Genomic DNA, 27,978 nt, shown 5'->3' on the forward strand with positions numbered 1-27,978 from the left:
TCCAAACCCCCGCAGCGGGGGGTTGAACCCTCAAATTTCCGCCAAAGAGGCTAGGCGGAGGGCGGAGCATCCGGGGGGCGATACTGCAGGGGGCGGAGCTAGACCGCCACCAGCGGGCACGAGAAAGGGAAGGCGGCGTGCTGGGCGCGCCGGAGAGTCTGCCCGTCCTGCCTCAGCCTGTGTGCGGCTGGTTCCCGCGGCGTGTGCGTGGTGAGTCCGCCCACCCCCCCCTCCCGGGCTCGCCCTGGCCCTGTGTTCTCCTCCGGGGGTCCGCGCCAAGCTCAGTGTGGTGTCGGTTCGATCCTTTGCGGTGGCGGGGCGCCTGCGCTTTGGTGGAGGCGGGGTCGGGGCGCCGGCCGCCCGATGCCACCGCGGAGCTTCGGGCCAGGCACGGGAGGGCTTGGGGCGCGCGTTTGGTCCTGGTCTGCTGGCGGGCAGGCTTCCTGGTGCATCCGGGACCCCAGGTCGTGCAGCACTCTGCAGGTGCGCGCTGCGCGCGGAAGACGGGCCCAAGGCCCCCCGCTGCGCTCGGCTAGGCGTGTGCTCCGTCGTGGCTACCCGCAAAGATGAACGAGGGACGGCTACAACCAACCGATGGGCCCCGCGACAGACTCGGAAGAACCCCATCCCTGACACAGACCTTGGACTCCAGCAAAGGGCACCTTCGTTTACACCTGTGGGTGCCACCAAGCCCATAGCTCACACTCGGGCCTAAACTGGGACAGTGGCTGCCCCCTGCAGCATCTCCAGAACCCAAAATGGTTTGAAAATATGGGCAGAGAATGGCAGCTGGTGTTTTTAACAAGTTTGTTGAGTCGTTGGCCAAGTAATCGTAGGATTCTAGAAGAAATAAGCTGCCTTCAGCCACCAAGTGGCGGGGCCCACAAGGATTCACTCATTCATTCATTTATATCCTCAACAAATGAGTGTGCACCAGGGGCGGGTCAGGATGGAGCTGATGTGAGTAGAGCGAGGTCGGACTGAAAGGCCACCCGTCGTCGATTCTAGGATGGGATTGGCCCTCTCCCGATATACAGTGAGCAATGAACAACAGGTTGAGGACCCGTGCCAGGCCAGGCTTGCGTGCCCTTCCTGGAAGACTGCCATGAGATCAGATCCAGGGTGACCTAACTGTGGAAGAGAGTTGGGGGAAACTTCAAGAATGACGTGAATTTTCCACATTCCTTCCCAACCAGCCCTGACACTTCAAAGCCCTAAGCGTTCCCCTGAGACTTGGGCAGCGCTGTCCTGGACAAACCATGGCCCTCAGCTTTGAGTGTTCCCTCAGGGGAGTCCGGTCTGGTGCTGGGGCAACATTCCAGAGGCGTCAACCCCTTAGTGGGCTGAGGTCTTGGGAAGTTTTGTAGGTTGGGAGAATTGTGTGTGTCCTCGCCTCTGCTTGCCCTCTTGCCTGGAAAAGGAATGGCAGTGGGGTTGGCTAGTCACAGTTGGGGTTAGTAGGCATTTCCACCCACTGGGTGCAGGTTCCTGAGGAGCAAGGTGCTATCTCCTGGCTACTGTGGTGTGTAGTGTTGGGTACTGGTTTTGGTGATGGCCGATGCAGAGAGCCGCCGGGATGTGGCATACATTCTATTCTGAAGAGATTTGGGTAGGTCTGAGGTTCCTGGGGACTCTGACAGATGAATTGAGGGTGTACTTGAAAAGAGGCCGATTGGTGCAGTTATGCTGGGGGAGGGGAGGCGATAGTCACAGCTTGAGGTCACCTGGTTCCTCTTATTTGCAAGTCAGAATAGCCTACCCTAGGGCTCAACACGCTGGGTGCCTGGACTCCGGAAGGAAGGGAGGCTTGATGACACAGCCTTTTAGACCTTCTGAAGGGCAGTGCATGCTATTCCTGCTGCCCCTTGCCTTTCCAGCAAGAGGTTGAGGACTGGGGAGCTACCTCTAGGCTGTGTTCAAGGCCACACAGCCTTTCTCATGAGGGATGCCACGAATCTGGTGGTTCCCTGGATGTGAGCGTGAGACTGCTAGTCTGTAAGAAACTCCTGATGTGGGTCTGTGGTCACTGGACATTTGTTCTGTGGCTGCATCTCTGGCCGCCATTTGCCAGGCTGTGGTCGCGGAGGGCAGCTAGTGTTTCTGGTTCTGGCTGCTCTGCCTGGCTGGGCAGCCTCGGTAGCCACCTGTGTCCTTGCCCACAGTTGCAAGCCTGAAGAAGACAGTTAAATTGAAGCTGCAGGGTGGAAGGTGGCAGGATCAAACACCATCCAGAGCTTTCTGTGCCTCATAAGCTCACGGGGAGCACTTTGGTTTTCTTCACTTTTTGTTGGTTTGTTTGTTTTGATTTTCAAGACAGGGTTTCTCTGTATAGCTTTGACTGGTCCTAGAGCTTGACCTCACAGAGATCTGCTTGCCTTTGCTTCCCAATTGTGCTGGGATTAAAGGCAAGCCCCACCAGCACCCAGATACAAATTTATTTTTTTAAGGCAGTAGTAGGCTGCCAAGACTAATATCCAACTCCTGCTTAAGAGTATTTCCTTGCTGGGCAGCGATGGAGCACACCTTTAATACCAGCATTCAGGAGGCAGAGGCGGGCGGAGCTCTGAGCTCCAGCTAGGGCCATACAGAGAAATCCTGTTTGAAAAACAAACACGCAAACCAAAAAGACTGTTCCTGCCTCAGCCTCCTAAGTCCAGGGACTGTAGTGTGCACCTCTTATATCCATTAGCTCATTTCATAGTATGGTAGTTAGAAACTAGATTATTACTTCCTTCTTCAGATAGGTCAGCTGGGCAGAGAGAAGCTAATTAGCTTGCCCAGGGTCTCAAAGTCAGATTCGGAACTCTCAGTTCTAACTGCGCTACATGCTTTTTCAGGTCATGCTCCACTTCCCAAGGGAGGTGCATCCATGGGGCCTGATAGCCCTCAAGGGGTAGGAACAGAGAGAATAGCCGTAGACTCATTTATTTTTCAGGACCAGGGACAAACCCAGGCCCTGGTAAGTGCTGGTTGTGCACTCTGCCACCGAGGTAGACATGCACCTTCCTTTCCTGTGGACTCCTCTTCCCTCCTAGCGGCTGGAGGGAGGCAGGGCAGCTACTGATATGAATGGAGAAGCTGAAGCTTTAGTGCCCGGAACCTTTCTGGTGGGTCATTCCCCAAGAGCCATCCTGGCAGATGTCCACGGTTTCTCTACCCACAGTTCAGTGTTCCTTACTCTCTTACTCTGCTCTTTGTGATTTTGTTGGTCCAAACAGGAGGACTATTTCAGACAAAAGGGCAGAAGTAGCTGTCTGAGTGAGCTGAAAAGAGGTACTGCCATCTTGAAAATTGAGTTCTTAGCTGGCTTTTTGGGTGATTATCCTCATGGACATTGCCAGCCACAAAAAAAAAAAAAAAAAGAAAAGAAAAGAAAACGAAAGAACCAAAAAAAAAAAAAAACCAAAATCAAACAGAAAAAAAGGAAATGTATTTGTTTTGTATGTGTGTGGTATATGTATAAATTCATTATGGGTCATATCAGGTGAGTGCACGTGTGTGTGTGTGTGTGTGTGTGTGTGTGTGTGTGTGTGTGACAGGACCCCTCACTTACCCTGGAACTCACCAGTTTGCTGCTCACCATCTAGTCAGTGAGTGGTAGGGATGGATATTCAGGCACTCAGATTACCGGGCACACCGGTACACCTGGCTTTTGCATGATCCTAGTGACCCAGACTCAGGCCCTTATGCATATGTGTGCATGCAGTGTACTAACCGAGCCATTTCCCAGCCCTGGTTTGCTTTAAATTACCCTTCTACCTCAGTAATGCAAACGGGTAGTTGGTGCTGAGGAATGTTTTGCATCTGGCTCCTAGACCAGCCTTAGGAAGAGGCAGTGTCAGTCCTTTTCGGCATTATGCCTGGAAGGGTGTGGAGGGCTCTGGTGTCACCCCTGTCCCAGGACTGGGCTTTGTAGAATTGAAGCAGCCAAATGTAGGGAGGTTGACAGCTGTGTGTCTCGGTGCACACCCAGCTCACGGTGTAGGTAGATGCCTTTTTGCAAAACTTCCGTTTTCTCTGACCTGGAGGGATCTCCTGGCCTAGTGAGTCTATTCCCACCTAAGATGGCCACCACAATGACTTGGGCAGGTCTGGACTGCCTTAGGCCAGGCTTACCTCCTTCAGAGGTGAACCTTCTTTGTTTTTGTTTTCTGAGAAAAAGTCTCCTGTATCCCAGTTTGGTTTTCCATTCACTGTTTGGCTGAGAATCACTTCAACCTTGTGATCTCCCCCTGTGCTGGGATTACGGGCATGTGCTACCACACGTTTCAAACCTTTCTTTTTCTTTTTCTTTTTCTTTTTTTTTTTTTGGTTTTTTGAGACAAGGTTTCTCTGCAGCTTTTAGAGCCTGTCCTGGAGCTAGCTCTTGTAGACCAGGCTGGTCTCGAACTCACAGAGATCCGCCTGCCTCTGCCTCCCGAGTGCTGGAATTAAAGGCGTGCGCCACCACCGCCCAGCTTCAAACCTTTCTTTAGAGGCAGTGAGATAGAGCTGAAGCCCAGGTGGGTGCTGGCTGATCTCGGGAGAATATTGGGAGAGTCCAGTTCGTCTGATCAAGAGCATTGGCTGCTGGCCTTTACCTGAGTCAGCAGTAATGGTCCTGTGTCTTGTCCATGTTTGATCTAGTTCATATACATACATGCTTCTTCTGTAACAGGGCTATTCCCATTAAGCCTATCATAGCATGAAAAAGATTGCAAGTTAAAGAGGCATTTAGCACACCTAAGTACACTATGTTACCTTAGCACACTTTATGTGTCCTAGCCTTCCAAGGGGTGTGCGCACCTTATGGGGACAAAGGGACCACCACGATGCTCCCACCAAAGCAGCCCTGCTCTAAGTGAGGACATAGAAAACCTTTGCCTGGGCTTCTGTGGGGACTTTTTTCCTTACCAGTCTTAGAAAGGTGGGCCGGGGCTAGGTGACAGCATCTGGAAGAGGCCTCCAGAGCCCACCTTGTCTCCTCAGTCTGGCATGCTGCCATCCTCTCTTATACCATAGACCTATCTTTCCTTGAGTTCCAGACAGGGCTGGGCAAATGTCTGGCCAAGGCCGGCCTTGTTCTTCCTTGCGTATCTTCTAGATTCCAGGGAGAGCTCACTGCAACGTCCCTCCAGGAGCACACCTCCGTTGGCAAGGAGATTGTGCTGGCATCTTCCCTGTTGCCCATCCTGTTCTCCCTGGTGTAGGTCGGCTATTGTCCCCTTAACAAGTGAGGAAAGGTGGCTTTCTTCTAGGGTGCGGAAGACAGGAAGCTGCTATTGCCCCGTGCAGGCCCACTGCCAGCTCACGCCCTTGACTGTGGGGTAAGCGTCCAGTCATCTTTTCATTGTATTCTCTGCTGGGCTAGGTACCCCCACCCTTCCCATCATGACTGAGCCCAACAACAAAAAGGAGTAAAGCCTGGGGGTGAGGAGCAGACTGCAGAGTAGCCTCTGGGACTTCCGCCTGCCCCCCCCCACCCTGCTGACTCACCCTTAGGACAGCCCACTCCCTTTCTAGCCCTCCTGCCCCACCCAGTGCTTAGAGCTTTCAGAAGCCCAGGTTCTGGACAGGGAGGGAAAGCAAGGGACTTGTCTCAGAGGCTTTAAGCATCCAGGATGGCAGCTTCTAAGGGCCTCGTGGAGCCACAAGTGATAGGACTGTCACATGGTACACAGGCCCCTCTCATACCACCCTTCAGTTATATGTACTTTTCGCTTGTGTGTGTGTGTGTGTGAGAGAGAGAGAGAAAGAGAGAGAGAGAGAGAGAGAGAGAGAGAGAGAGAGAGAGAGAGAGACACACCCCCCCCCTTTTTTATTTAATGTACATTGGGCATTGCCTGCATGTATGTCTGTATGACGGTGTCAGATCCCCTGGAACTGAGATCTGCCTGCCTCTGCCTCCCAAGTGTTGGGTTTAAAGGCGTGTGCCACCACCACCCGACCCACTCTTGTTCTTAAAACCATTGTTTTGCTGGTGTGATGGCTCATGTCTATAATGCCAGCATGTGGGAATTCAAGGCAGGAGGCTGAGAACAAGTTCCAAAGCAAGCTTAAACTTGTCTCAAAAAGCCCAAATAAGGGACTGAAGTTATTGTACAACTGGCAGAGTATTGATATTTAGTTCAATCCCCAGCACAGCATAAACCAGGTGGTACACATCTGTAATCCCAGCACTTGGGCAGCAGAGGTGGGAGGATCAGAAGTTAAGATCATTCTTGCCTGCCTGTCAATTCTAGGCCAACCGAGGTCCATGCTAGGCAAGACGAGCTGAGCTCTGTGTCCCCAGTCTATGTCCATTGGTGTTCTGCTTGCACCACTTCATGCCTGGTGCCCATGGAGGCCAGAAAAGGTTGTCAGATCCCCTGGAACTGGAGTTAACAGACCACTGTGAGCTGCTGTGTGGGCTCTGGGAATGAAACCCAGGTCCTCTGGAAGAACAGTTAGTGCTTTTAATAGTTGAGCCATCTCTCAGGCCCGTGCTTTTTTGTTAAACGTATTTGTTTAGGGACACACAGCGTGAGCATGGCGCTCAGATGAGAGCTAACTGAGGTCTTTCCACTGTGTGTGTCCTGAGGATTAGTTCAGCTCTACAGGCTTGGTACTCAGGCCTTTACCTGCCCAGTGGTCTCGCCGGACACTTCCGGATTCTTGCTCCCTGTCCCTTGTCAAATGCTTTGTAAAAAATTTTCTCCCTAAGTTCACTTTGAAACCACTGTGCAAATCAAGCTGTCCTCAAACTTGAGGCAATTCTGTTTTAGCTTCCTGAGTGTTGAGGTTACACTTTATCATCTTACAGATTTTATCTTCCTAGTAGTATCTTTGAATTATAAAAGGTTCCAATTTTGAAAGATATATAAGAATTTCTCTTTTGTTTCTTGTCTCTGGGCTGTGTCTAAGATATTGCCTAGTACAAGGGAATTGAGATTTCCTCCCATGTTCTCTTCCTGGTTTTTAAATTTTATTTTAAAGATTAAGTGTGTGGGTGTTTTGACTGCATGTATGTCTGTATACCATCTGTGTGTCCTCTGACCTCAGAGTCCAGAAAGGGGCATCGGATCCCAGAGACTGGAGTTATAGTTGTGAGCCACTGTGAGGATACTGTGAATTAAACCCAGGTCCTCTGGAAGAGTAGCCAGTACTCCTAGCTACTGAGCCACCTCTCCAGTCCCCTGTGTTCTCTTTAAAGTGTTAGAGGTTAGCTCTTGCACTCAGGCCTATCTTTTTTTTCTTTTCCTTTAAGAATTTGTTATTTGAAGCCAGGTGTGGTAGTGTACAATTCTAACACTCAGGAGGCAGATCTCTATTGGAGGCCAGCCTGTTCTACATAATAAGTTTGAGGACAGCCAGAGCTACGTAGTGAGACCGTCTTTAAAAAAGCAAAAAACTGTTATTCGGGTTGGAGAGATGATGGTCCAGTGGTTAAAGGCACTGGCTGCTCTTTCAGAAGGACTTAGGTGTAATTCCTGGCATCCACATGGTGACTCACCGCCCTCCATAACTCCAGTTCCAGGGAATCTGACAGGGTTTCTCTCTGGCTTTCATGAATACTGGACACTTGTGTACATGTGCACAGAGATACATGCAGGCAAAACACCATATACACAAAATAAAAATAAAATAATCTGTTATCATTTAGTGAAACTTCCTGTGTAGCTTCAAGTTATCTGGTGCCCCCAACCCCGAGTCATTTCAGTTCTTCTGAACTTGGCGTTCACCAAGACAGACTGCTTAGGGAGTGTCTGGATATCAGAGACGCCCGATCGAGCCACCTCATGATGGGAGGAGCAGCTGCAGTCTTGTTTGTGGCATCGCTTGTCTGTCTGCTCACTGACAGTTGGGCTCAGTTCCTCTTAGGTGACTCATACCAACTTTGTCAGAGTGACCTGGGTTTGTCTGTGGAAGTGAATCCTCCGGTGATGCCCTGACCCCATGTGTCCTGTGCTTGCTAATGCTGCCACAGCACCCCGAAGTTTTCGTTTTCCTCATACTGGACAGTATCTCTATGGCCAACGTATGTCTGATGGGAAATTTATTTTACGTGTGTATTTCCCATACATGCATGCCTGTGTATCACATGGGTGCCTGGTGCCTGTGGAAACCAGAAGGAGTCAGAGCCCCAGGAACTGGTATTGAAGACAGTTGTGAGCCACCATGAGGGTGCTGGGAATCAAACCCAGGTCCTCTGGAAGAGCTGCCAGTGTTTTTAACCACTGAGCCATCCCTCCAGCCACCCTGCCCCCCCAGCATCCATTTGAGATCATTTGTATGACATCAGGCAGAGGTACAGATTCATGCCTTTGCTAGTGGATAGTTGGTTGTCCCCGGGTCGTTGATTAAAACACCACTCTTTCCCCTGGTGGTGGCTCCGCCATCATCGATGGATGGATAGTCTTGGGGTTGCTCACTGTTCTCTTTCTCTTTAACCAGGCCCACACTGTCACGACTCTCTAGTGTTATAGTAAGTTCTGAAATCAGGAAGTAAAAGTCTGTCTACTTTTCAAGATTGGCTATTTTTGAAAATGTCCTCTGCCTTCCCTTACGAATTTAGGAATTGCTTGTCACTGTCTGTAGAAAAACCAGCCAGTGTTCCTAGAGGAGCTGCTCCGAATCTGCCAGTCGCGTGGGGGGCACCGTAGTCTTACAGCATGGTGTCTTCGCACCCATGACAGGGGCTAGCCTTTCTTTTTTCCTTCTCAACAATGTTTGTAGTTTTCATTTAGTGTCCAGGCCTGACACTTGTAGTCCATTTATTCCTGAGTATTTTAAATGTTTTGTGTATGTGGATTAGTTTTTCCCCAGCATTGGGATGGGGCTCAGGCTCTTGGTAGACGTGTGTTCTACTGCGGAGCTGAAGGCCCAGGTCTTAGTATTTTCTTTCTTGGCGCCATAACAGTCACCTGTTTTCTCCTGGATTATCAGCGGAGTATAGGAAAAACAGCCTGTGGGTGCTTTCTTCTCTGCTGCCTTGCTGTCCTAGAGAATTAGTTCAGGTAGCTTCTTTAGTGGATACCTTGGGTAATGGTGTATGAGTCTGTCAGGTTATGTCAGACTGGTACATCCAAGGGCGTCCCGGCAGATTCCAGCATGCAGCCAGGCTTGAAAATGACCTACCGAGCTGGGCACTGCGCACCCGCCTGACATCCTGGTGCCTGGGAAGTAGAGGCAGGGATGGAACTTGTGACCAGTGTGCCTGGCACTCCAGCCGTTCATTTGGGGTTTGGGCAGTTGAAGTGGTCCCCTTGTTGGCACAGCCAGGATTCAGTTTCATGGTCTTAGCATTTGTTCATCTTTAAGAATGGGTGACACACCTGTTCTGTTGAGAGAGAGCAGCTGTTGCAGGACAGTTTTCTCTTGTGTCCTCAGTCTCTTGAGCTCAAAGGAACTCAGTTTTGTGTCCAGTGGGAAGAACAGCAAGTGTTATCTAGAACAGTGAGTTTGAGTTTGGGCCTTTCTCCCTCTCCCACTTGCCCCCCCACTGTGTGAGTGTGCGCACGCATGCACGCTCACTGGTTATTTATTTATTTATTTATTGTAATCTTGACACAAGCTAGACATGTAGAAAGAGAAGACCTCAGCTGAGAAGATGCCTCCATCAGATTGGCCTGTAAGGAAGCCTAAGGGGCATTTTTTTGATTGATGATTGATGTGAGCATGCCCAGCTTACTGTGGGCAGTGCCGCTCTTGGGGAGGTGGTCCTGCGTGATTCCAGAAAGCCGCCATATCAGTAAGCAGCACTCCCCTGTGGTCTCTGCATCAACTCCTGTCTCTAGACCTGCCCTGACTCCCCTCGGTGATGGGTGTGGCCCTGAGAGTCGTAAGCTGAAATATGCACGTTCCCCAAGTTGTTTTTTGCCATGTGGTTTATTGCAGTAGAAAGTGAACTAAAACACACCTTCCTCCCCACCCCTACAGTGAACTGTGGCACTGGGATTAAACCCAGGGCCTTGTGCATTCTAGGCAGCCTTGGTTTATATTTATTGTAAGACAAGGTCTCATTAAGTAGCCCAGGTCAGCCTTGGACATGTGATCCTCCTGCCTCAGCCTTTGGAGTAGCTGCAGTCATGGTTTGTGCCACCGTGTTTGTTCATGACCTAAGCTGAAGCTGCTGCTGTACTCTGTGTCTGCCGTGGAGAAGGCCTTTAGGAGAGCCCTGAGCTCCTTTCTACCTTCTGAGGCTGGCGCTGGATGCAGGCCGCCACACCCACCAGCTTTCGGTGGATGCTGGGCATCCAGACTCAGATTCTCACTTGTATGGCAAGGGCATAACCACTGAGACATCTTCCCAGTTCCTGAAACTTAATTTATTTCTTTTTTAAAACCAGGTCTTACTATGTGACTTTGGCCTGAAACAAACAACAGCAACAAAAAACCAAAACAAAACAAAAAAACCACTTCTGCTCGTTGTTTGAGATGGGGTCTCTCTATGTTGCTTTGGCTGGTCTGAACTCACTCTGTAGACCAGGCTGCCTCAAACTCACATATATCCACATGCCTTTGCCACCCGAGTGCTGGGATTAAAGGTATGAACCACCACACCTGGCTCCTGAAAAATATTTAAACAATTTATGTATTTTCATTTTATTTATTTATGGCCAGGCATGGTGGTACACACCTTTAATCCCAGAGCTCAGGAGGCAGAGACAGGTAGATCTCTGTGAGTTTGAGGCCAGACTGGTCTAGCTAGCCAGATCCAGGCTAGCTAAGGCCTCAAAATGTTTTTTTGATAATTTCATACATACATACATATAAAATGTCTTGTAATTAGAGACTGCTTGTTGGTTCCTGCCTCCCAGACCCAAATAATCACACAGAAACTATATTAATTGAAACTCTATTTGGCCAATGGCTTAGGCATATTCCTAGCTAACTCTTACATCTTAAATTAACCCATTTCTATTAATCTGTGTATTGCCACGAGGCTGTGGTTTACCAGTAGGTTCTGGCATCCTTCTTCTTTGGCAGCTACATGGCATCTCTCCTTGACTTCGCCTACTCTTTCTATATATCTCTGTTTGGATTTCTCTCCTGACTTTACTCTGCTAAGCCATTGGCCAAAACAGTTTTATTCATCAACCAATAAAAGCAACACTTATACTGCAGGACATCTCACATCAATGTCTTTTGATCATTTGCTGTGTTTTCTTACTTAATGGAATGATTCTCAGGGTGTCTCTTATGTTTTGCCCTGCTGTGCTCCCCTTGCTGGTCTAACTCTGGAGCTCAAGTGATCCTCCTGCCTCTTCTTGCTCACTGTTCTCTTTCTCTTTAACCAGGTCCACACTGTCATGACTCTTGAGTGTTATAGTAAGTTCTGAAATGAGGAAGTAAAAGTCTGTCTACTTTTCAAGATTGGCCTCAGCCCCCCAGTCTCTGGGACTGTAAGTCCACACCACTGAGCCAGGCTTAAGGAGTCAGATATGCCTCACTGGCCTTTGAAAAGCGTCTCTCTGGGATTTCCTGGACCTGAAAGTGACGTCTCAGCGGGTAAAAATGTTTGCCTGGCAAGCCTGGTGACCTGCAGTTTGATCCCTCGAGCTTATGTAGAAGTATAAAGCGATTACTGACTCCACAGAATTAGCCTCTGACCTCCACACAGGCTGTGACACACGCTCACCTGTGAGCTCTTGCAGGAAGTGCACATGCACCAATAATACATTTTTAAGTGATTTTTTTTTCTAGTTTGCATCAGAATTTGAAAAGAAAGTGGAGTCCAGAAGTTGGGAAATGAATTTTATTGTTGTGGTTTATAATGCCCGTGTCTGAACGGACTGTGGAGCGGTTCAGTGCCAGCCTGGCCTGTTGCTGGCGTGGCTGCCTCTCAAGGGCTCCTCTCCACTCCCATGTACCCTGCCTGATTGCAGTCACTCCAGATAGCAGAGTGACTTTGGATGCATGTTGACTGACTTTTTAGTTGGTGGTGAGGGGGAGGTGGGGGGAGGGGAGGGACAGAACAAAGCTCACTGCTTATGAAACAGCCAAGATTTGTGTCATTAATGGATAACCAAGTCTGCTCTTGGGTGGATGCCCGAGGTCCTGTTTGAATCTGCTGTCCTGTAGCTTCAAGCTTCTGACAACACTTGATGTTTATTTATTGTCTTCTAAAATTAGACCCTAGATTTAGGGGGGGGGAAACAACTTTATTTACTTGTTTATATTTTGCCTGCTGGGAATGGAATTCTCAGGGAGGGCCTTGTTCATGTAGGCAGACATTCTACCATCAGCCGTGGTTCCCGGCCCTTTCGGGGTCTTTACGTCTGAAGCTATGTTGGGTAACCCTAGAAAATAGAAAAAGAAGGGAGGGCTGGAGAGATGAATTCTGGGAACTGAACCCAGGTCTTCTGATGGGGCAACCAGAGTACTTAACACTGAGCCATTTCTTAAGCCCCCTTTATTGTGTGTATCTGTGTGTGTTTGTATGTGTGTGTGTGTCTGTATATGTGTGTGTGTATCTGCATGTGTGCCTATTTGTGTATATCTGTGTGTGTGTTTGTATATGCGTATGTGTATGTCTCTATGTGTGTGTGTCTGTGCGTGCACACACATGAGTGTATTGCCCACGGAGGCCAGAATAGGACATCAGATCCCCCTGGAGCTGGAGTTACAGGTGGTTATGAACCTGACATGGGTTCTGGGAACCAAACTTGGGTCCTCTGGAAGAGCAAGAGGCACTCCTAACCGCCAAATCATCTCTCCAGTTTCCAGCCAGTCCCTTCAAACATACTTTGTTTTCTGGTTGTTGAGGGTCAAGCCCAGGACCTCAGGCATGCTAGGCACTGTTGAATCTCTGAGCTACACACCCATAGTTGGGTAATTTAACCGTCATACCCTTTATGTTATTGCAACTCTATAGACTGTAGATATTAATGCAGGGGAATGCAGCTGTTGCCTTTCAGCTACTGGCAATCTTGCAGGTGGCTCCAAATTCTCCTTCTATTTCCTACCATCTGTGCATGCTGTTCTTTGACTCTTGAATAATTTTTATTTATTTATTTACTTGTTTTTATGAAGACAAGGTAAAATGTAGCCTAGCCTGCTCCAGCTGCGGTGTAGCAGAGGATGACCTTGAACAACTTCTTTTAAAATATTCATTTTATGTGCATTGGCGTTTTGCCTACATGTGTGCCCATGTGAGGGTGTCAGATCTTGGAGTTACAGACAGCTGTGACCTGCCATGTGAGTGCTGGAAATTGAATCTGGGTCTCTGGAAGAGCAGTCAGTGCTCTTAACTGCTGAGCCATCTCTCCAGCCCTGACCTTGAACGTCTGCTGTCTCCTGCTCCGCTCTACTTCCTGAGTGCTGGGGTTGCAGGTGTGTGCCGTCACACTGGGTAACCCAGGGCTTCGTGTACGTGAGGAAGCACCCTGCCAACAGAGCTGCGTCTCCCGCCTTGAGCAGTTTTAACATGGCACTGTGTTGTTGTTTCTATTAATGAGTCACATGTTTAACATTGGTTCATTTAAAAAGATGGAAAACTCAGGACCGGAGAGATGACTCAGTGGTTAAGAGCACTGACTGCTTTTCCAGGGAACCCAACACCTGTGGCAAAATACCAATGCTTAGAAAAGAAAAGAAAGAATTTTAAAAAGATGGGGGTGCGTTACGTTCTTCTGGTTATTTCTTGGGCATTCATCAGCCCTACATCTGGGCGGCTTTTCTTCTCTAGCTCGTGTCTTGGTGGCATTCTGCGTTTTGCTGTGTTGCCCACGGCGCCTTGGACACTTGTTGAGTGAGTGGGTGGTTACAGTAGGATATGACTTTCTCCATGGTGTTTATCACATTTCTGTCGGTTAGTTGTGTAGATAAACGTCAGCTGGGGGCACGTGGGACATAAGGAAGCCTACCTCTGTGGTAACTGCACTGAAGTGCCTCGCCTTCTTCCCGCCTGGTGTGGCCCATGTCTGCACTTCTGGCGTGTGGAAGTGGGGGCTTTTGTGGAGTTCAGGGTGCTCAGCTACTTCAGGACATTTGGCTTCCATGGGACAAGAGAAACCCTTGGGGCCCCAGGAAAGTGAGGTGGTTGTCTGTTCGTCTCACTCGTGACACATCTGGCCCAGAAACACAGCTCTCCTGCCCACAGCCCCCCAGCTGGTGGCTTCTGAAGGAAGTGGCCTCCGCTCTAACAGTGACGACACCCATGACCACCACGAGGTCTTGCCGAATGCTTTCACACCTGTGTCTACTACTGCTGGACGTCATGGGAAATGTCAAACAAGGTGGTTTCTTAAAATAAATTGTTTCCTTTATTGTTGTGTGTATGTGGCGGGGGTGGGACACATGGGCGTGGAGGTCAGAGGACCTGGAATCGTCCTTCTCCTGCCTCTCACATCATTCCAGGCTGGTGCCCGGTCTGCTGGCTGCTGGCAAGCGCATTCTGGCCTGCTCCGGGTTCTAGCTTTTTGAGGACCCTCCACACTGCTTTCCATAGTAGCCAGACTCATGTGCATTTTCAGGAACATTGTATACCGTGAACAGACAGACTTGTTTTTAATCCTGCAACAAAACTTTTATTAACATTTTAAACAGGTTCAGCTGTTACCGAAACTTTGGTTTTTTGTTTGTTTGTTTGTTTTTTGGTGTGTGTGTGTGTTTGAGACACAATTCCTTTGTGTAGCCCTGGTTGTCCAGGAACTTGCTTTGTAGACCAAGTTGGCCTAGAACTCGGATCCATCTATCTCTGCCTCCTGATTAAAGGCATGTGCCACCATTGTCCAGCTGGACATACTTCTTAAATTCAGTTCTTCAGTGACTTTCGGTCAGAAGGCTTGAGTGGCAGGCACATTTTACCAGCTAAGCTGTCTAGCCAGCTCAAAATAATTCTCTAATCCTCCAAACTATATTTTCTTCCCATTAAGTTGGAATGTGCACTGCTCTGCCTCATCGTGTGGGTAGAAAGAGGAAATGGGTCGGTGGTGTTGGGAGGCCCAGACCCTGTAATATCGAGTCCCTGCAATCTTGCAGGTGTGTGTTGGGAAACTCACTATAGGAATTCGTGTGGGATGTGCTGATTGGCCTGATCAGTCTTCCTGAGTGTGGGCAGCAAAGCTGAACTCTGGGGAACTGGCCTGGGGTGCCCAGTAGAGCACCCGCTGAGGGTACAAGGCGGAAGACTGCAGACCTGACTGACTGGGTTGCTGCTCTGGTTCGGCGTGGAGGGCAAACAAAGGAGCCCAGGTTGAGAGCCAGTGGTGGTGGGTATGACCTCAGCTGCAGGTGTGGTAGCGTCCTGCTACCTGATGGGGCCCCACAGGGGCGTTGCTTCGGGCAATAGCCACCTACACCATCTGTATGTCTTCTTTCAGGCTGTTTCCCGGACTCTGTGAGTCAGCAGTGGTTGGAGCTGCATAGCTTGTGCCATGGACTCTCAGGTTAGATTCTGGCATCTTTTCATTTTGTTTTTTCCTGGACGTCCCTGCGAAGGATGCAGCCTGGTCCTCGCTTGACAGGTCTGCAGAGATGCACCTCATATCCAGCAGAATTGGTCTCCGTTGGCACCCGATAGCAGCTTGGTGGGGGATGGGGGATGGATGGAGTGGCATGCCTGTCAGACTGGTAGACATGGCAAGGACAGCCCAGACTAGTTGTGTGAGCAGAAGAGACCTGGGCTCCCACTTGCCCAGTCAGGGACTGAGCTGGTTGTGGGCAGAAGTGGTGTCTGAGCCTCCCCTTCCAGTCAGCCACAGTCTGTAAGTCAGGGCTGTTGTCTCCTGCGGTCCTGCCCTGCTCTGCTGTCCTGCAGGGCCCTAGAGAGTGGCTCCCTCCTGTGGCCCTCCTCCCCTGGAGCAGGGTAGGTGAGGTCTTCCTGCTCTCATCACTTCCTGTTTACTTTTGGGTAGGAAAGCTGAGACACAGAAGTAAGTAGCTTGCCCAGTGCCGGCAGGTTGAGGCCGTGGTGAAATGGTAACATTTTCTCTTTATCTTAATATTTGACCTCCCCAAAATACAATAAAAGAACTTGTATTTTATTGTAGATGTTTCTGACTTTTGGGATTTTTTTATTCCAGCTTTTTATAGTAAAATAAAGTTAGTGTTTAGTACATCTATTAAATGCACATTGAGGGATGTTAAGTGACCCAAGTTTCATTTCTAAGCTTTCTTGTATTGCAGGGCCTCGTGGTACAGGCATTGCTGTCTCAGTGCTCCTCCCCAGTGCTGCTTCCCAGTGTTCTTCTCAGTGCTGCTGCTCCTCCTCCAGTGCTCCTACCCCAGTGCTCCTCCCCAGTGTTCTTCCCAGTGCTCTTTCCAGTGCTCCTCCCTAGTGCTGCTTCCTGGTGCTTCTCCCCAATGCTCTTTCTCAATGCTCCTCCCCAACGGTCTTTCCAGTGCTCCTCCCCAGTGCTGCTTCCCAGTGCTCTTTACAGTGCTCCCCCCCCACCCAGTGCTCCTCCCCAGTGCTGCTTTTGGACACCGTAAGGCTGCAGTGAAGAGCAGAGAGGCCTGTGAGCAAGACCCTCTCTGCCCGCTCTGGGGTTCTTTGGTTATGCACACATCCCCATGAAGTGGAACAGGCTAGGGCAAGGGCAGAGTCTGACCTGGGTCAGCACTCCCTAGAGTTTATTGAGCATCCTCTGCCTGCCAGGACCATCCTGGGCTCATGAAGGGGATGATGGAGAAGTGCTTGCCGCTGGGAACAGAGCCAGCGCAATCAGGCTCAGCTCTGTATGTAAACAACATGGTCGGAACGGCAATGGTGACATTTGCCGGCTTCCCCGAGATAGTGTACAAGCCTTACCCTCGAAGCTGCTTCCTCAGCAGGGTCTTTTCAGGAGGAGTTCTATAGAAGGTGCCAGATCGCCCCTTGGTGTCTAGAGGTGACGCTAGTCGGAGGGTGCTGCAGAATATGCCTCTGCCCTGTAGGCCTCCTGCTAGAGCTTTTGGCTTCTCAGAGCTATTGGTTCTTAGAGGCAATGAGCCTTCCTGACTCCCTTTTCATCTTAGGTCAGCAATGGCTCAGGCCTGGAGGCTGAGCACATCACAAACCTGCTGGTGTTTGGCTTTCTCCAAAACTCCAAGTATAATTTCAATCAAGAACTGGAGGCACTAAGTCAGGAGCTGCCCGTGCAAGTTTACCCGGATGCAGACTTGGAGGATGAGCTGCAGACTGACGGCAGCCGAGCCAGCCGCTTCTTCTACCATGGAAGAATACAGCCAGGTGGGCCCGGCCTTGTTCCCTTCTGTTATGAACATGGTGCCAGTTAGGGCCTTGGTGCGTGAGGAACACAGATGAGAGACAACTTTGCCTTGCAGACAGAACTTGAGTGTGGAGTTTATAAGAAAAGGGTACAGGAGGGAAGAGAGAGACAGAGAGGAAGCGGCCTGCTTGCCTCTTCAGAAGACCTGTGGGGAGAGAGTGGGAGTAAGCGGGGCTTGCCTCTTAAAGGGACCTTTGCATCTGCATGCAGTCAGGGAACTGCTTGCCATGAGCAGAGGTGTGACACACTGTGCCAGGTTCCCAAGGGGCAGGGCCAAGGTGTGCCTCGATTCTAACACTCCTCCCTTCCTTTTTTTATTAAAAGGTGAGGAGTTAGGCATGGCAGGTTAAGGGAATGAGGGCATCAAGTTGTTAAGACCGCTTCCTGCTGACCTGGGGGACATCGACTCTCTTTGGGGGAACCTGAGAAAACTGGGGTGTTGCCACGCCCTGGGGTAGTGGGTTGTTTCACTGTGTTCAGACTCTGTGGAACTCTCTGGTGCCTCTTAGACCTGGAAAGATGTGGGCAGAGCAGAGGACAAGATTAGGTTTAGGGAAAAAGATTTTTTTTTTCCTTAGGTCCTGGTTATTGAAAGTGAGAATGTCAGGACCGGAGAAAGGGGCGGGGCTTAGACACTTAGGCCTGGTAGCTGAAGGAGGGGTACATCTGACCTGCTCAAGGTGCATCCTCCAAGGCGACTCCCTGGAGCTTACAAGAATTCTTTGAGTTTGTGAAAACATAAGTTTTAGACTTGTTAGCATTTCACTGTTTATAATCTGTACTAAAATTTACATCATATAAGTGGCATATATTTATGCCAGAAATGATGGTGACAGGTGTGTTTTTGCATAATGAACAGCACTTTTTAAGTCTATAGTTAGAAAACGACCAGAGATTTTAAAATCGTAAGCTTGTGGCTCTGATGATAGTGGTATTGTGTGGTGTGTAGTACTCTGTCAGAGTTGTAGTGATAGCTCATTAGAACTTGATTGACTAATGCATAAGGAGAGAGAGATCTGATAACTTGCATTTGTACACCTTAAAACACTTTCTTATGCTGGGCAGTGGTGGTACACACCTTTAATCCCAGCACTCAGGAGGCAGAGACAGGCAGACGAATTTCTATAAGTTTAAGGTCAGCCTGGTCTACAAGAGCTAGTTCCAGGACAGCTAGGACTGTTACACAGAGAAACCCTGTCTTTTTTTTTTTTAAATATTTATTATGTATACAATATTCTGTATATGTGTGTATGCCCGCATGCCAGATGGTTGTGAGTCACCATGTGGTTGCTGGGAATTGAACTCAGGACCTTTGGTAGAGCAGGCAATGCTCTTAACCTCTGAGCCATCTCTCCAGCCCCAAGAGAAACCCTGTCTTGAAAAACCAAAACAACCAAACCAAAAACACCAAACCAAAACAAACCACTTTCTTGTACCCCGAAGCACCCGTAGATCCTCACATCTTAAGCTCTGTGTCTTTATGTAAACGAACTATAAAGTCCCTGTTCTTTCCCCGTCATTAGGACATCACCTAACGCTTGAGAGAAATCTGTTTTGTGAGTTTGTCCCTTTTAAACTGGCAAACATACCAGCCGTCAAACTGCATCAGAGCTCTTGAGAAGGATAAAATTTTACCTGAGTTAATGCTTAAAAAAAATGACAGAGACTTGATTGGTACCTAGACAGCAATTCCCTAGGGTCCTCCATAGTTGTTGAGGGCAGGGGCTTCGGGGCATCGTCCATCTTAGAGCTGGCAGCACGGCCCTGCCAGGCTTCAGAAGGTCCTGTGGGTTACGAGTTTGTAGGAAGACCAGCTTACCTTGCCCTGGGCAATGAGGCAGTCAATTTCAGCATACCATCATCCATGGTCTGCAGAGAGCTTTGCAGCAGTTGGGGTGAAAGGCAGGTTTGTTCGGTGGCTAATGCTTTCACGTGTGAAGCAAATTTCAGGTGGAGGGTCTTCTGTGCCCACCCATGTAGTTGGGAGCTGCGGGCAGGCCTGCTTTTCGTCCCGCCTGGCTCCCGGCCGCCGGCTAGCTTATGCCCCAAGATAATTACATGGAAACTGTATTCTTTTAAATACTGCCTGGTCCATTATTTTCAGCCTCTTACTCACATCTTGACTAACCCATATCTAATAATCTATGTAACACCACGAGTGGTGTCTTACCGGGAAAGATTCAGCATGTCTGACCTGGTGGCTGGCTTCATGGCATCTGGCTCAGAGAGGAGAGGCAGGGCAATTGTCTGAGCCATCTACCTCACTTCCTTCTTCCTCTTCTGTCTACTCCACCCACCTATTTCCTAACCTATTAGGCCAAGCAGTTTTCTTTATTAATTAACCAATGAAATCAACAGATTGATAGAAGACCCACCTACATCACACCCATCTTCTTTGGAGAAAATGGTGGGGGGTGGAGGAAATGGGGGTTGTACTAGGAGCCAACCTGTCTCTCTGTTTCTAATTAAACATTTAAATGCCATTTCCAAGTTCTCTGAACATTGAGGGCTGTCTATTGGGTATATCTGAGCTATGATTACAGTATAGGATCTGCCTGGAGAACTGGATCCAAGCTGAGAGTCTGTGGAGTGATGTTTTATCCAGAGTCCTCCAGCTTGACTGTAGCTGCTTTTAACTTAACAGGTCAGATTTAGACTTATGAAGGACAAAGAAAGAAAAAAATGTTGCAATAGAATACACACATGTATACAAACATACAGAGTTAAAGCTAGCTTATACTCACATAAAGGTTTTTTTGTTTTGTTTTGTTTTAGTATTTTGGTTTTTTGAGACAGGGTTTCTCTATGTAGCTTTGGAGCCTGTCCTGGAACTAGCTCTTGTAGCCCAGGCTGGCCTTGAACTCAGAGATTCTCCTACCTCTGCCTCCCAAGTGCTGGGATTAAAGGCACACGCCACCACTGCCCGACTCACATAAAGTTAAATCAAAAGTCACGTGCCTACTGAGGAAGAGATCTAGCAGGCAGCAGGTGTATAGGTGGGGTCCCTGTGTCAAATGAACACCTCAACAGGCCCTGTCAAGGTGTACCATCACACAAACACACCACATAGTCATTGTAACAGGAAATTAGGGACAGAGATATAAGTAAAAGATAAGACCAGACAAAGCGGAAAGGCAGCTGGCGACAGGTCATGTAACTACTCTCCTTGTGGTGGAGGGGATGTGGGGCAGGCCGTTGCAGGCACCACTTAGTTGGAGCAGAGCCGCATAAGCCTGTGGCTCCTCCCTGTCCCAGATGCCACCCACCCTGGGTGGCACAGAGGTGACTGGTCACATGGCTATCCTTAGTAAAGATGGCAGTTAAGATATCTGGTCTGCCCTTAGCCAAGATGGCTCCTGCCCATGAGTTATAACCCTTCCCTGTAGGTGGCACTTGTCTCTTAAATGACCTTTGTACCTGTGTACAGTCAGGGTACGGCTTGCCGTGCGCAGAGGGGTGACTGCACTGTGCCAGGCTTTCAAGGGGCAGGGCCAAGGTGTGCCTGGATTCTAAGCCCTTCACCCCACGACTAAGCTTTACTGATCTCCACAAAGGTTACAGGGGCTTTGGGGCTCAGCCCCCAACCCCGCATTGTCAGGTTCGTGTGTGTGTGTGTGTGTGTGTGTGTGTGTGTGTGTGTGTGTGTGTGCATGTCATGTGACTCGTCCTGTGATCTGTGTGCGCCCACTCATGTCCAACTCATTGCCCCTGTTTTGGGACTAATTAGAAAGTTTCTCCTTCTGCTGAGTCCTGCGTTCTCTTCAGGTGTGGACCCGAGTCCCCATTCTGGATCAACAGGGGGACCTGTTTTTTTACTATAGGTCCCGAGCAGTCACAGTGCAGCCAAAGACTGGAAGGTGGTGGAGATTTTGTAACCCAGAGGTGCCGCTAGTTTCACTTTGTGGAATTTCAAAGTCATTCCTCCTGCCATTCAGATTTGGGAGGTCTGGGACATCGCTAGTCTGGGCCCGGCCTCCAAGCGACTCTTAACAGAGCCCCACAAGACCTTGTGTGGGCTAGCTGAACTCCCAGTCCAGCGAAAACTCCTGCCTTTCTGAAACCTTAACATATGTGATAGATGACCTTCAAGACCGGAGCACTGAGGTATTCTGGCCCTCATTTCCAGATAAGGAAACCGAGGCACAGCAGACTATGCACCCTCAGATCAAACTGCCCGGGCTTCAGGACTCAGTCCAGCTGTCGCCCCCTGCTGAACCCTTATCACTCGGGCCACATCTAGACTTTGTCTTTCCCTGACCTGAGCCCTGGGCTCTGCTCGACCAGTGTGTTCCTGGGCTGGAGACTGCTGGGTGGTTTGTTTTTTTGTTTTTTGTTTTTTTAATTCGTGTCTGTCTGGGTATGGGGGTGTGCACAAGCCCTAGCATACGGGTAGAGTCAGAGTTGGCTCATTCCCTCCACCATGTGTGTCCTGGGGTTCGAACTCAGGTTGTCAGGCTTGGCAGCAAGTACCTCTGAGCCAACTCACTGACCCTCCGTTGATTTTTGATCCTGGTTGGAATCACTGCTCTGTAGGCCTCCCAGGACCTCCAAGCCCTAGACTGGGGCTTCCCCACCCTGCAGGCCAGGGGCTGGAAATGTAGGTCAGAGGTAGAGAATGCCTAACCTTTCGAAGGCCCTGGGTTTGTCACTGGCAAGCAAGCAGTCGAGCAAACAAAAGACAGCCAGCCTCTCACGTTACACTTGGTACCTGTTACTAAGCCCAGCTTCCCTGATCTTAGGACAGAGGCTGTGCTGCCCTTGAGTCATTGTGAGGAGACTGGCAGCTGATTTAGCCTCTCCCTCCCCTGCCTTCATTTATTTTTTTGAGACAGGGTCTCACTATGTTACCCTGGACAGCCTGAAACTTGTTGTGTGAGTCCTTCCCCTGCTTCTTTCTAGCTCAGCCCACACCTTCCGACGTCAAAGCCTGGCTAAACACAACGGGTGTCAGAGAAAGTGACGCTGGGGCTCTAACACTTGGTCTCACCGAGGCTTTGGAAAAGTCTGATTGGACTTGGAAGAGAGGCAGAGTAGGAGCTTCACAAGTGAGTGAGCAGGAGGAATAGTGACATTAAATCACAGGGAACCGGATGCCAAGTAGTGACGTGTGACTTCATCTGAAGTGAGTGAGCCCTGGAAAGGCCTTGGGAGAGCTGTGTGCTGGATATTTGACAAGTATCAGCCGAGCAAGGGCCAGGCATGCGCTGAGTGCTAGAGCGATTGCCTCACGTGTGTGTGTGGGGCTGAGTTTCCCCCTTGAGAGCAGCTGCGAGAACACAGGACACACTGGACGGATAGGAGCCATCTTTCCCTCACTCCCAACGTTGAGTACCTTGGGCCTCTGGCCAGTTCCTTAGAGTGAGTCCCCTTAGGACCCAGCTTACTGTAGCCAGTTCCTGGTTCTGAGATACAGGGTGAGTCTGCATTGTGAGCTTCAGCTGGGCAACTGACTGAGAGGGAGCATGTCCCTGTCAGGATAAATAAAAAGCCAGTGGGGTTCAAACAAAACTACAGTGATATTTACTGAGTACTTTTTAAGAGCTACATACAAGTTTGTCATTTATTCATTCATTCATTCACGAAATTGCTTACTGAGCACCAACCATATACCACTCACGCATTGTTCTCAGCTTTGGGTGTCAGACAGTAAACCAAAAGATTTTAAAATCAGCTTTTCAGGACCTGGAGAGGTGACTTGTAATTAAGAACACTTGTTACAGGCTGGGGAGACGGCTCAGAGGTTAAGAGCAGTGGTTACTCTTCCCAGAAACCACATGGTGGCTCACAACCATCTGTAATGAGATCTGGTGCCCTCTTCCACCATGCAGGTATACATGCAGGCAGAACACTGTATGCATAATAAATAAATAAATCTAAAAAATAAATCAATCAATAAAGCTCTTGTTACTCTTGCAGAGGACCCAGGTTCAGTTCCTTCCTGCACATGGAGCCTCACATCTCTAGTTGCAGGGGATGCAGTGCCCTTGTCTGTAAACAGAGACCACTTGTTTGTTTCCTGGCCACTGAGACTCATACAGAAACTATATTAATTACAACACTGTTTGGCCTATTAGCTCAGGCTTCTTACTAACTAACTCTTATGTCTTACATTAACCTGTTTCTATGAACCAATGTATCACCACGAGGCTATGGCCTACTGGTAAAGTTCCAGTGTCTGTCTCCTTCAGCAGCTACGTGGCATCTCTCTGACTCTGCCTACTCTCTCTATTCACCTCTGTTCGGATTTCCCGCCTGGCTTTACTCTGCTAAGCCCTTGGCCAAAATAGCTTCTTTATTAACCAATGGTAATAAAACATATTCACAGCATCCAGAGGGGCATCCCACATCACTCGTCTAACCTCCATGGATACCAGGCATATAGGTAGTACGTGCAGGCAAAACCCTCATACACAAATAAACTAATATGAACAGAATTGTAGTTTTCCAGAAGCTTATATATAAGCAGTTGTGTCAGACGAGAAAACTAGAAAGAAGTACATAGTGAAAAAGGGAGCAGCCTGGGCAGAGGCCGCACACGAGGACTGGGCAGTGGAGAGGCAGGGCAGCATCGGGAAGCTGCAGAAGGGGCAGCTTGAGAGGAGGCAGGGCAGGGCAGTCCCGGTGGCCAGTGTGTGGGCGTTCACAGTGAGAGGACTGGGAAAGGACACTCCTGCTCTGTGAGGGGCTCTGGAGGATGCTTGGTCTCGGGGCGGCGTGCAGCAGAGTCGGGGCTCAGGCACCACTACCTACAGAGCCCCTTCCCTAGTGCCATGCCGGTCCCAGGCTCATCTCTGGTCCCCACTAGGGCACATGTGAGGTAGGAAGTGGCATGAAGCTGTTGACCAGGAATCACTGAGTCTTGTTTGTGTCTGCTGCCTGAATGTTCAGATTCTGAAAGTCAGGAGTCGGCCATCCAGAACGTTGCCCGACGTCTTGCCCAGCTAGGCGATGAGATGGACCACAGGATCCAGCCCACACTGGTGAGGCAGCTGGCAGCGCAGTTCATGAACACCGGCCTGTCAGAGGAGGTACGTACGTGAGTCTGGCCTGAGTGCAGGACGCCCCCTGTGCAGCGCCAGTCTCTCGGGAAGTGAGTCCTGCCCTTGACTGCCACCAGCATGGTCTCTAAGGAGCACTCAGTTTAGATTTAGAAGCCCATCCGTCAGAGTCCAGAACTCAGGGGGAAGCCTCCAGAAAGAGGGTCAAAGTGTCCGTTCCCTACTCGGTCTTCTCTTTGGAGAGTCAGATGAAGTCACCAGTGGAGATCTTGATGTCGTTTTCCCCAGGGTGACAGTGCAGCCTGCTCCTCTGCTTGGCTCTGTGGTTCTAATTAGCACAGAAACAGACAAGATTTCTACTCTTGCTCAGTACTGTGAAGGACCCAAAGCTGGATCCTCGGCACTGTCCTTCCCCAAGAAGAGAGAATACCAAACCCCGGGACTGAAATACCCGCCTCTGGAAGGGATGGAGGAGGGAGCTTCTGTTTCAGCTGAAATCATGGGCGCCCTCACTGTGTTGACTGTGCCTCTAGGCAGCCTGTCTTTGTGATGGCACTCCCTCTACTGCCCTCACTCTCCGGCGGCTGTCACCCAGCATAGACACATCTGTGAACAGCCTTGGGACTCCAAGGGGAGATTTTGAATGTGAGCCACAGAACTTGAAGATCTCTGCCCCATGCTGCTTTTTGTTTTGTTTTGTTTTTGGAAGATAGGGTTTCTCTGTGGTAGCCCTGGCTATCCTGGAACTTGCTCTGTAGACCAGGCTGGCCTCTTTGAACTCAGAGATACACCTGCCTCTGCCTCCCGAGTGCTGGGGTTAAAGATGTGTGCCACCACCTCCTGGCTACCTTTAAAAAAAAGGAGTCAATTCTGTGTCTGCATGAGCCTTGTGTGCGAGTACATGCACACACTTGCGTGAGCCTTGTGTGAGTACATGCACATGCTTGCAGGTGCACGCAGAGGTATCAGGTCCTCGAGCTGGAGTTGCAGGCCAGCGTGAGCCGTTGCATATGGGTGCTGGGAACTGAACTGGGCCCCCTAGAGGAGCAGTACATGCTCCTTTACCTCTGAGCCATCTCTTCAGGTCTCTCTGATGGTCTATTGTCTGCCTTTCCACTTGAAGGAAAGACAACACGTAGCCCCTAAAGCCGAGCACAGCAGTAAGATGAGCCTCAGGCAGCCTCCTGAACAGCAGTTCTGTAAGAACGGACTGCAGGGAGCGCCTCTGTCGTGTGCACAGGCTGCTCAGTAAACACACGGGGGTGAGTGCCTGCCGCATACCTCCCTCCACGGCTGTGGGGACTGACTTCTCTCTGCCATTGTGGGGACCATTCCCTCTGCCCCGTGCTCTTAGCTGTTTAACCAGTGCTGCCCTCTGAAAGGCTTGTCTCCTGTTGCCTGGTCTGTTCCCTCTGAGGGAAGAACATCTCTCAACTGTCTTTTTTCACGTGCAGGACAGACGGAACTGCCTGGCCAAAGCCCTGGATGAGATGAAGACGTCTTTCCCTAGAGACATGGAGAATGAAAAGGCCATGCTGATAATGACCTTGCTATTGGCCAGAAATGTGGCCAATCATGCACCATCCTTACTCCATGATGTCTTCCGCACGACAGTGACCTTTATTAACCAGAATTTATTCACCTATGTGAGGAACTTGCTTAGAAATGTAAGGACCAGTAACACGAGCCCGTGGAGTCCCGTGGTCCCTCCCTGCTTGCCCACCCACTCCTCTTGACTGTTGGGAATCCAGCAGAGCCAGAGCCCCTGCTGAAGTCCCTCTTGCCCCCCCTATACCCCAACTGCAGACTGACGGTTGGGATGAGAGGCAAAGGCTGGTTCACACTGCTGGCGGGACGCAAGCACGGTGGGGAGACATGGAGTGACAGGGAAGATGGCCAAGGGCTCCAGCTCCCTTGGGCTGCTGTTGTCACAAACTTATTGCTCTTTATTGGTGTGCGCATGAGCATGAGCTTGGGAGGGTGGTGCCTATTGAAGCCAGAGGTTGTTACCAGGTGTCTCCTTTTGTTCTTGCTCTACCTATCTTTTTGAGGTAGGGTCTCGGTGAAACCGAAGGGTGGAGGTTGTTTATTTATTGGGGGTGGGGGAGGGGCAGAAGCCACCTCCATCTGAAGATGACCCGGAATACAAGGTACTCTTCCTACCTCAGCGTCCTGAATGCTGGGACTACAGTGCACCACCACACGTGGTCAGTGGCGCCGGGGACGGAGCCCCGAGCCCTGACTGAGACTGACTGCTGCCGCTCTCTCCGTAGGAGATGGACTGAGGACGCCTGCAGAAGCGTGGCTGGCCGACACCCACGATGGCGAACCAATGAAGCTGACTCCAGAGGAAACTCGGCCATGGAAACACAAGCTGGAGTGAAGACAGGTCCCAGATAATAGCTGCCTCCCTATTCTCAGGACAGTGTTTTGGGCTGGTGACTCGGTTTCTCCATTGAGCTAGTCTAATGAAGATGCCAGCGTGTGCGTATCTGAAGGGCTTGCGTCAGCTCCTGCATCTGCTCCATGTATTTTTGTCTAAGCTGTACGGGTTCCCACTTGAAAATTAAACTTAAAAGCAGGTTGTAAGGCAGAAAGACTTATACTGTGAAGTTACTGTTCATGAGAGGCTAGCCTGGGTTGCTGTTTCAGGACAGTGCTAGCAGGGGTGCCCTGGCCCTGGAGTGAGAACTCCACCCAGTGCAGGGGACATCTCAGTGCACAGACGGCCACAGCCTTCCTTTGTAAAAGCTGAACAGCAATGAGGTTTGAGTCTATGACTCTGTTCTCAAACCACCCCTCCCCGCCCCACCCATAAGCAAGGGTTTAGCTGTTTCAAGGGACTGTTTTTCTAAAGATTGCTGAGTTGTGCACACAAATTCAGTCACTACAATCAGGTTTGCTAGGAAACACATTTACACAAGAAAATGAAATACCAGAGTCAACCGGAAATAACAGGAGAGATCTAAAACAGCAGCCAGTAATCCAAACAGTAGCCTTGTCACCTCCCACTGTGCGGTGGCCACCATCTTAGTCAAGTTTCCAGAGGTAATTTCCAGACACATCTGATTGACATTCTTGGTTGTAAAGCAGTATTGCCATTCGTCCTCACCGGGCCAACGTTTTGGAAAGATTCCATGTGTCAAAGCCAAATGTCCCCTTTGCTTTTGTATTTCAGAGCTAAGGTCTTGCTGTGTATCCTCAAACGCAGGGCGATTCTCCTGCTAACTTTCCTAATGCTGGAATTGCAGGCATGAGCCACCACTACCTGCTAAGTGTTCCAATTTTTAAGTCATCGCAGCCATGACGGCCTGGTATATCATGGAAACTGGTGGGTTTTTTCTTTAGGAACATGATCCTTGTGTGGGTGTAATTGAGAGATGATTTTAATTCAGAGAATATTTTTCATTCTGTTTAAAAGTATGTGAATTGATATGATAGAAATTTGTTCAAAATAAAAGGCTTTCTTTAAAGGATGCTTAGCGACATCTCCTAGGCGATCTAGTGCATCAGAAGGTCACAGCATTCCCAATGACCTTCAGAACCTAGCATAAACAGTGTTTGGGGGCACAGCGACTTCACTGGCTGTGCCAACTGGGAACTCAGGTGTGGTTTGAATGGCAGGATTGTGCTTCGGGACTAAGGCAAACCAAGTATGCGTGCACTTAAGAGACTACAAAACATTACCTGAAGTAATCCCCCTACGCCGACAGCAGTGGACAAAACCATGAGTCATTAGTTATCAGAAAAGCTCGTTTTATTGTCACCTCCAGGGTGTTTCCCCAAGAAGTTGCTACTGTCTGGAA

At 49.7% G+C, this 27,978-nt stretch overlaps 1 protein-coding gene across 1 annotated transcript; it reads left to right on the forward strand.

Annotated features, from left to right (window-relative positions):
* The first annotated feature begins 76 nt into the window (after window positions 1–76).
* On the forward strand, window positions 77–27,978 carry Bid (BH3 interacting domain death agonist). Its single transcript, XM_038318204.1, has 6 exons — window positions 77–210; window positions 15,285–15,350; window positions 16,921–17,134; window positions 24,063–24,202; window positions 25,627–25,839; window positions 26,446–27,978. The coding sequence occupies exons 2-6, from the start codon at window positions 15,339–15,341 to the stop codon at window positions 26,455–26,457; spliced, it is 591 nt and encodes a 196-aa protein (XP_038174132.1). The 5' UTR covers window positions 77–210; window positions 15,285–15,338; the 3' UTR covers window positions 26,458–27,978.

This window comes from Arvicola amphibius, chromosome 2 (assembly GCF_903992535.2).
Source record: "Arvicola amphibius chromosome 2, mArvAmp1.2, whole genome shotgun sequence".
Classification (NCBI taxonomy): domain Eukaryota; kingdom Metazoa; phylum Chordata; class Mammalia; order Rodentia; family Cricetidae; genus Arvicola; species Arvicola amphibius.

Coding starts and splice junctions, on each gene's coding strand:
- Bid (XM_038318204.1), top strand. Junction 17,135..24,062: donor CCATGGAAGAATACAGCCAG/GTGGGCCCGGCC, acceptor CTGAATGTTCAG/ATTCTGAAAGTCAGGAGTCG. Junction 24,203..25,626: donor ACACCGGCCTGTCAGAGGAG/GTACGTACGTGA, acceptor TTTCACGTGCAG/GACAGACGGAACTGCCTGGC.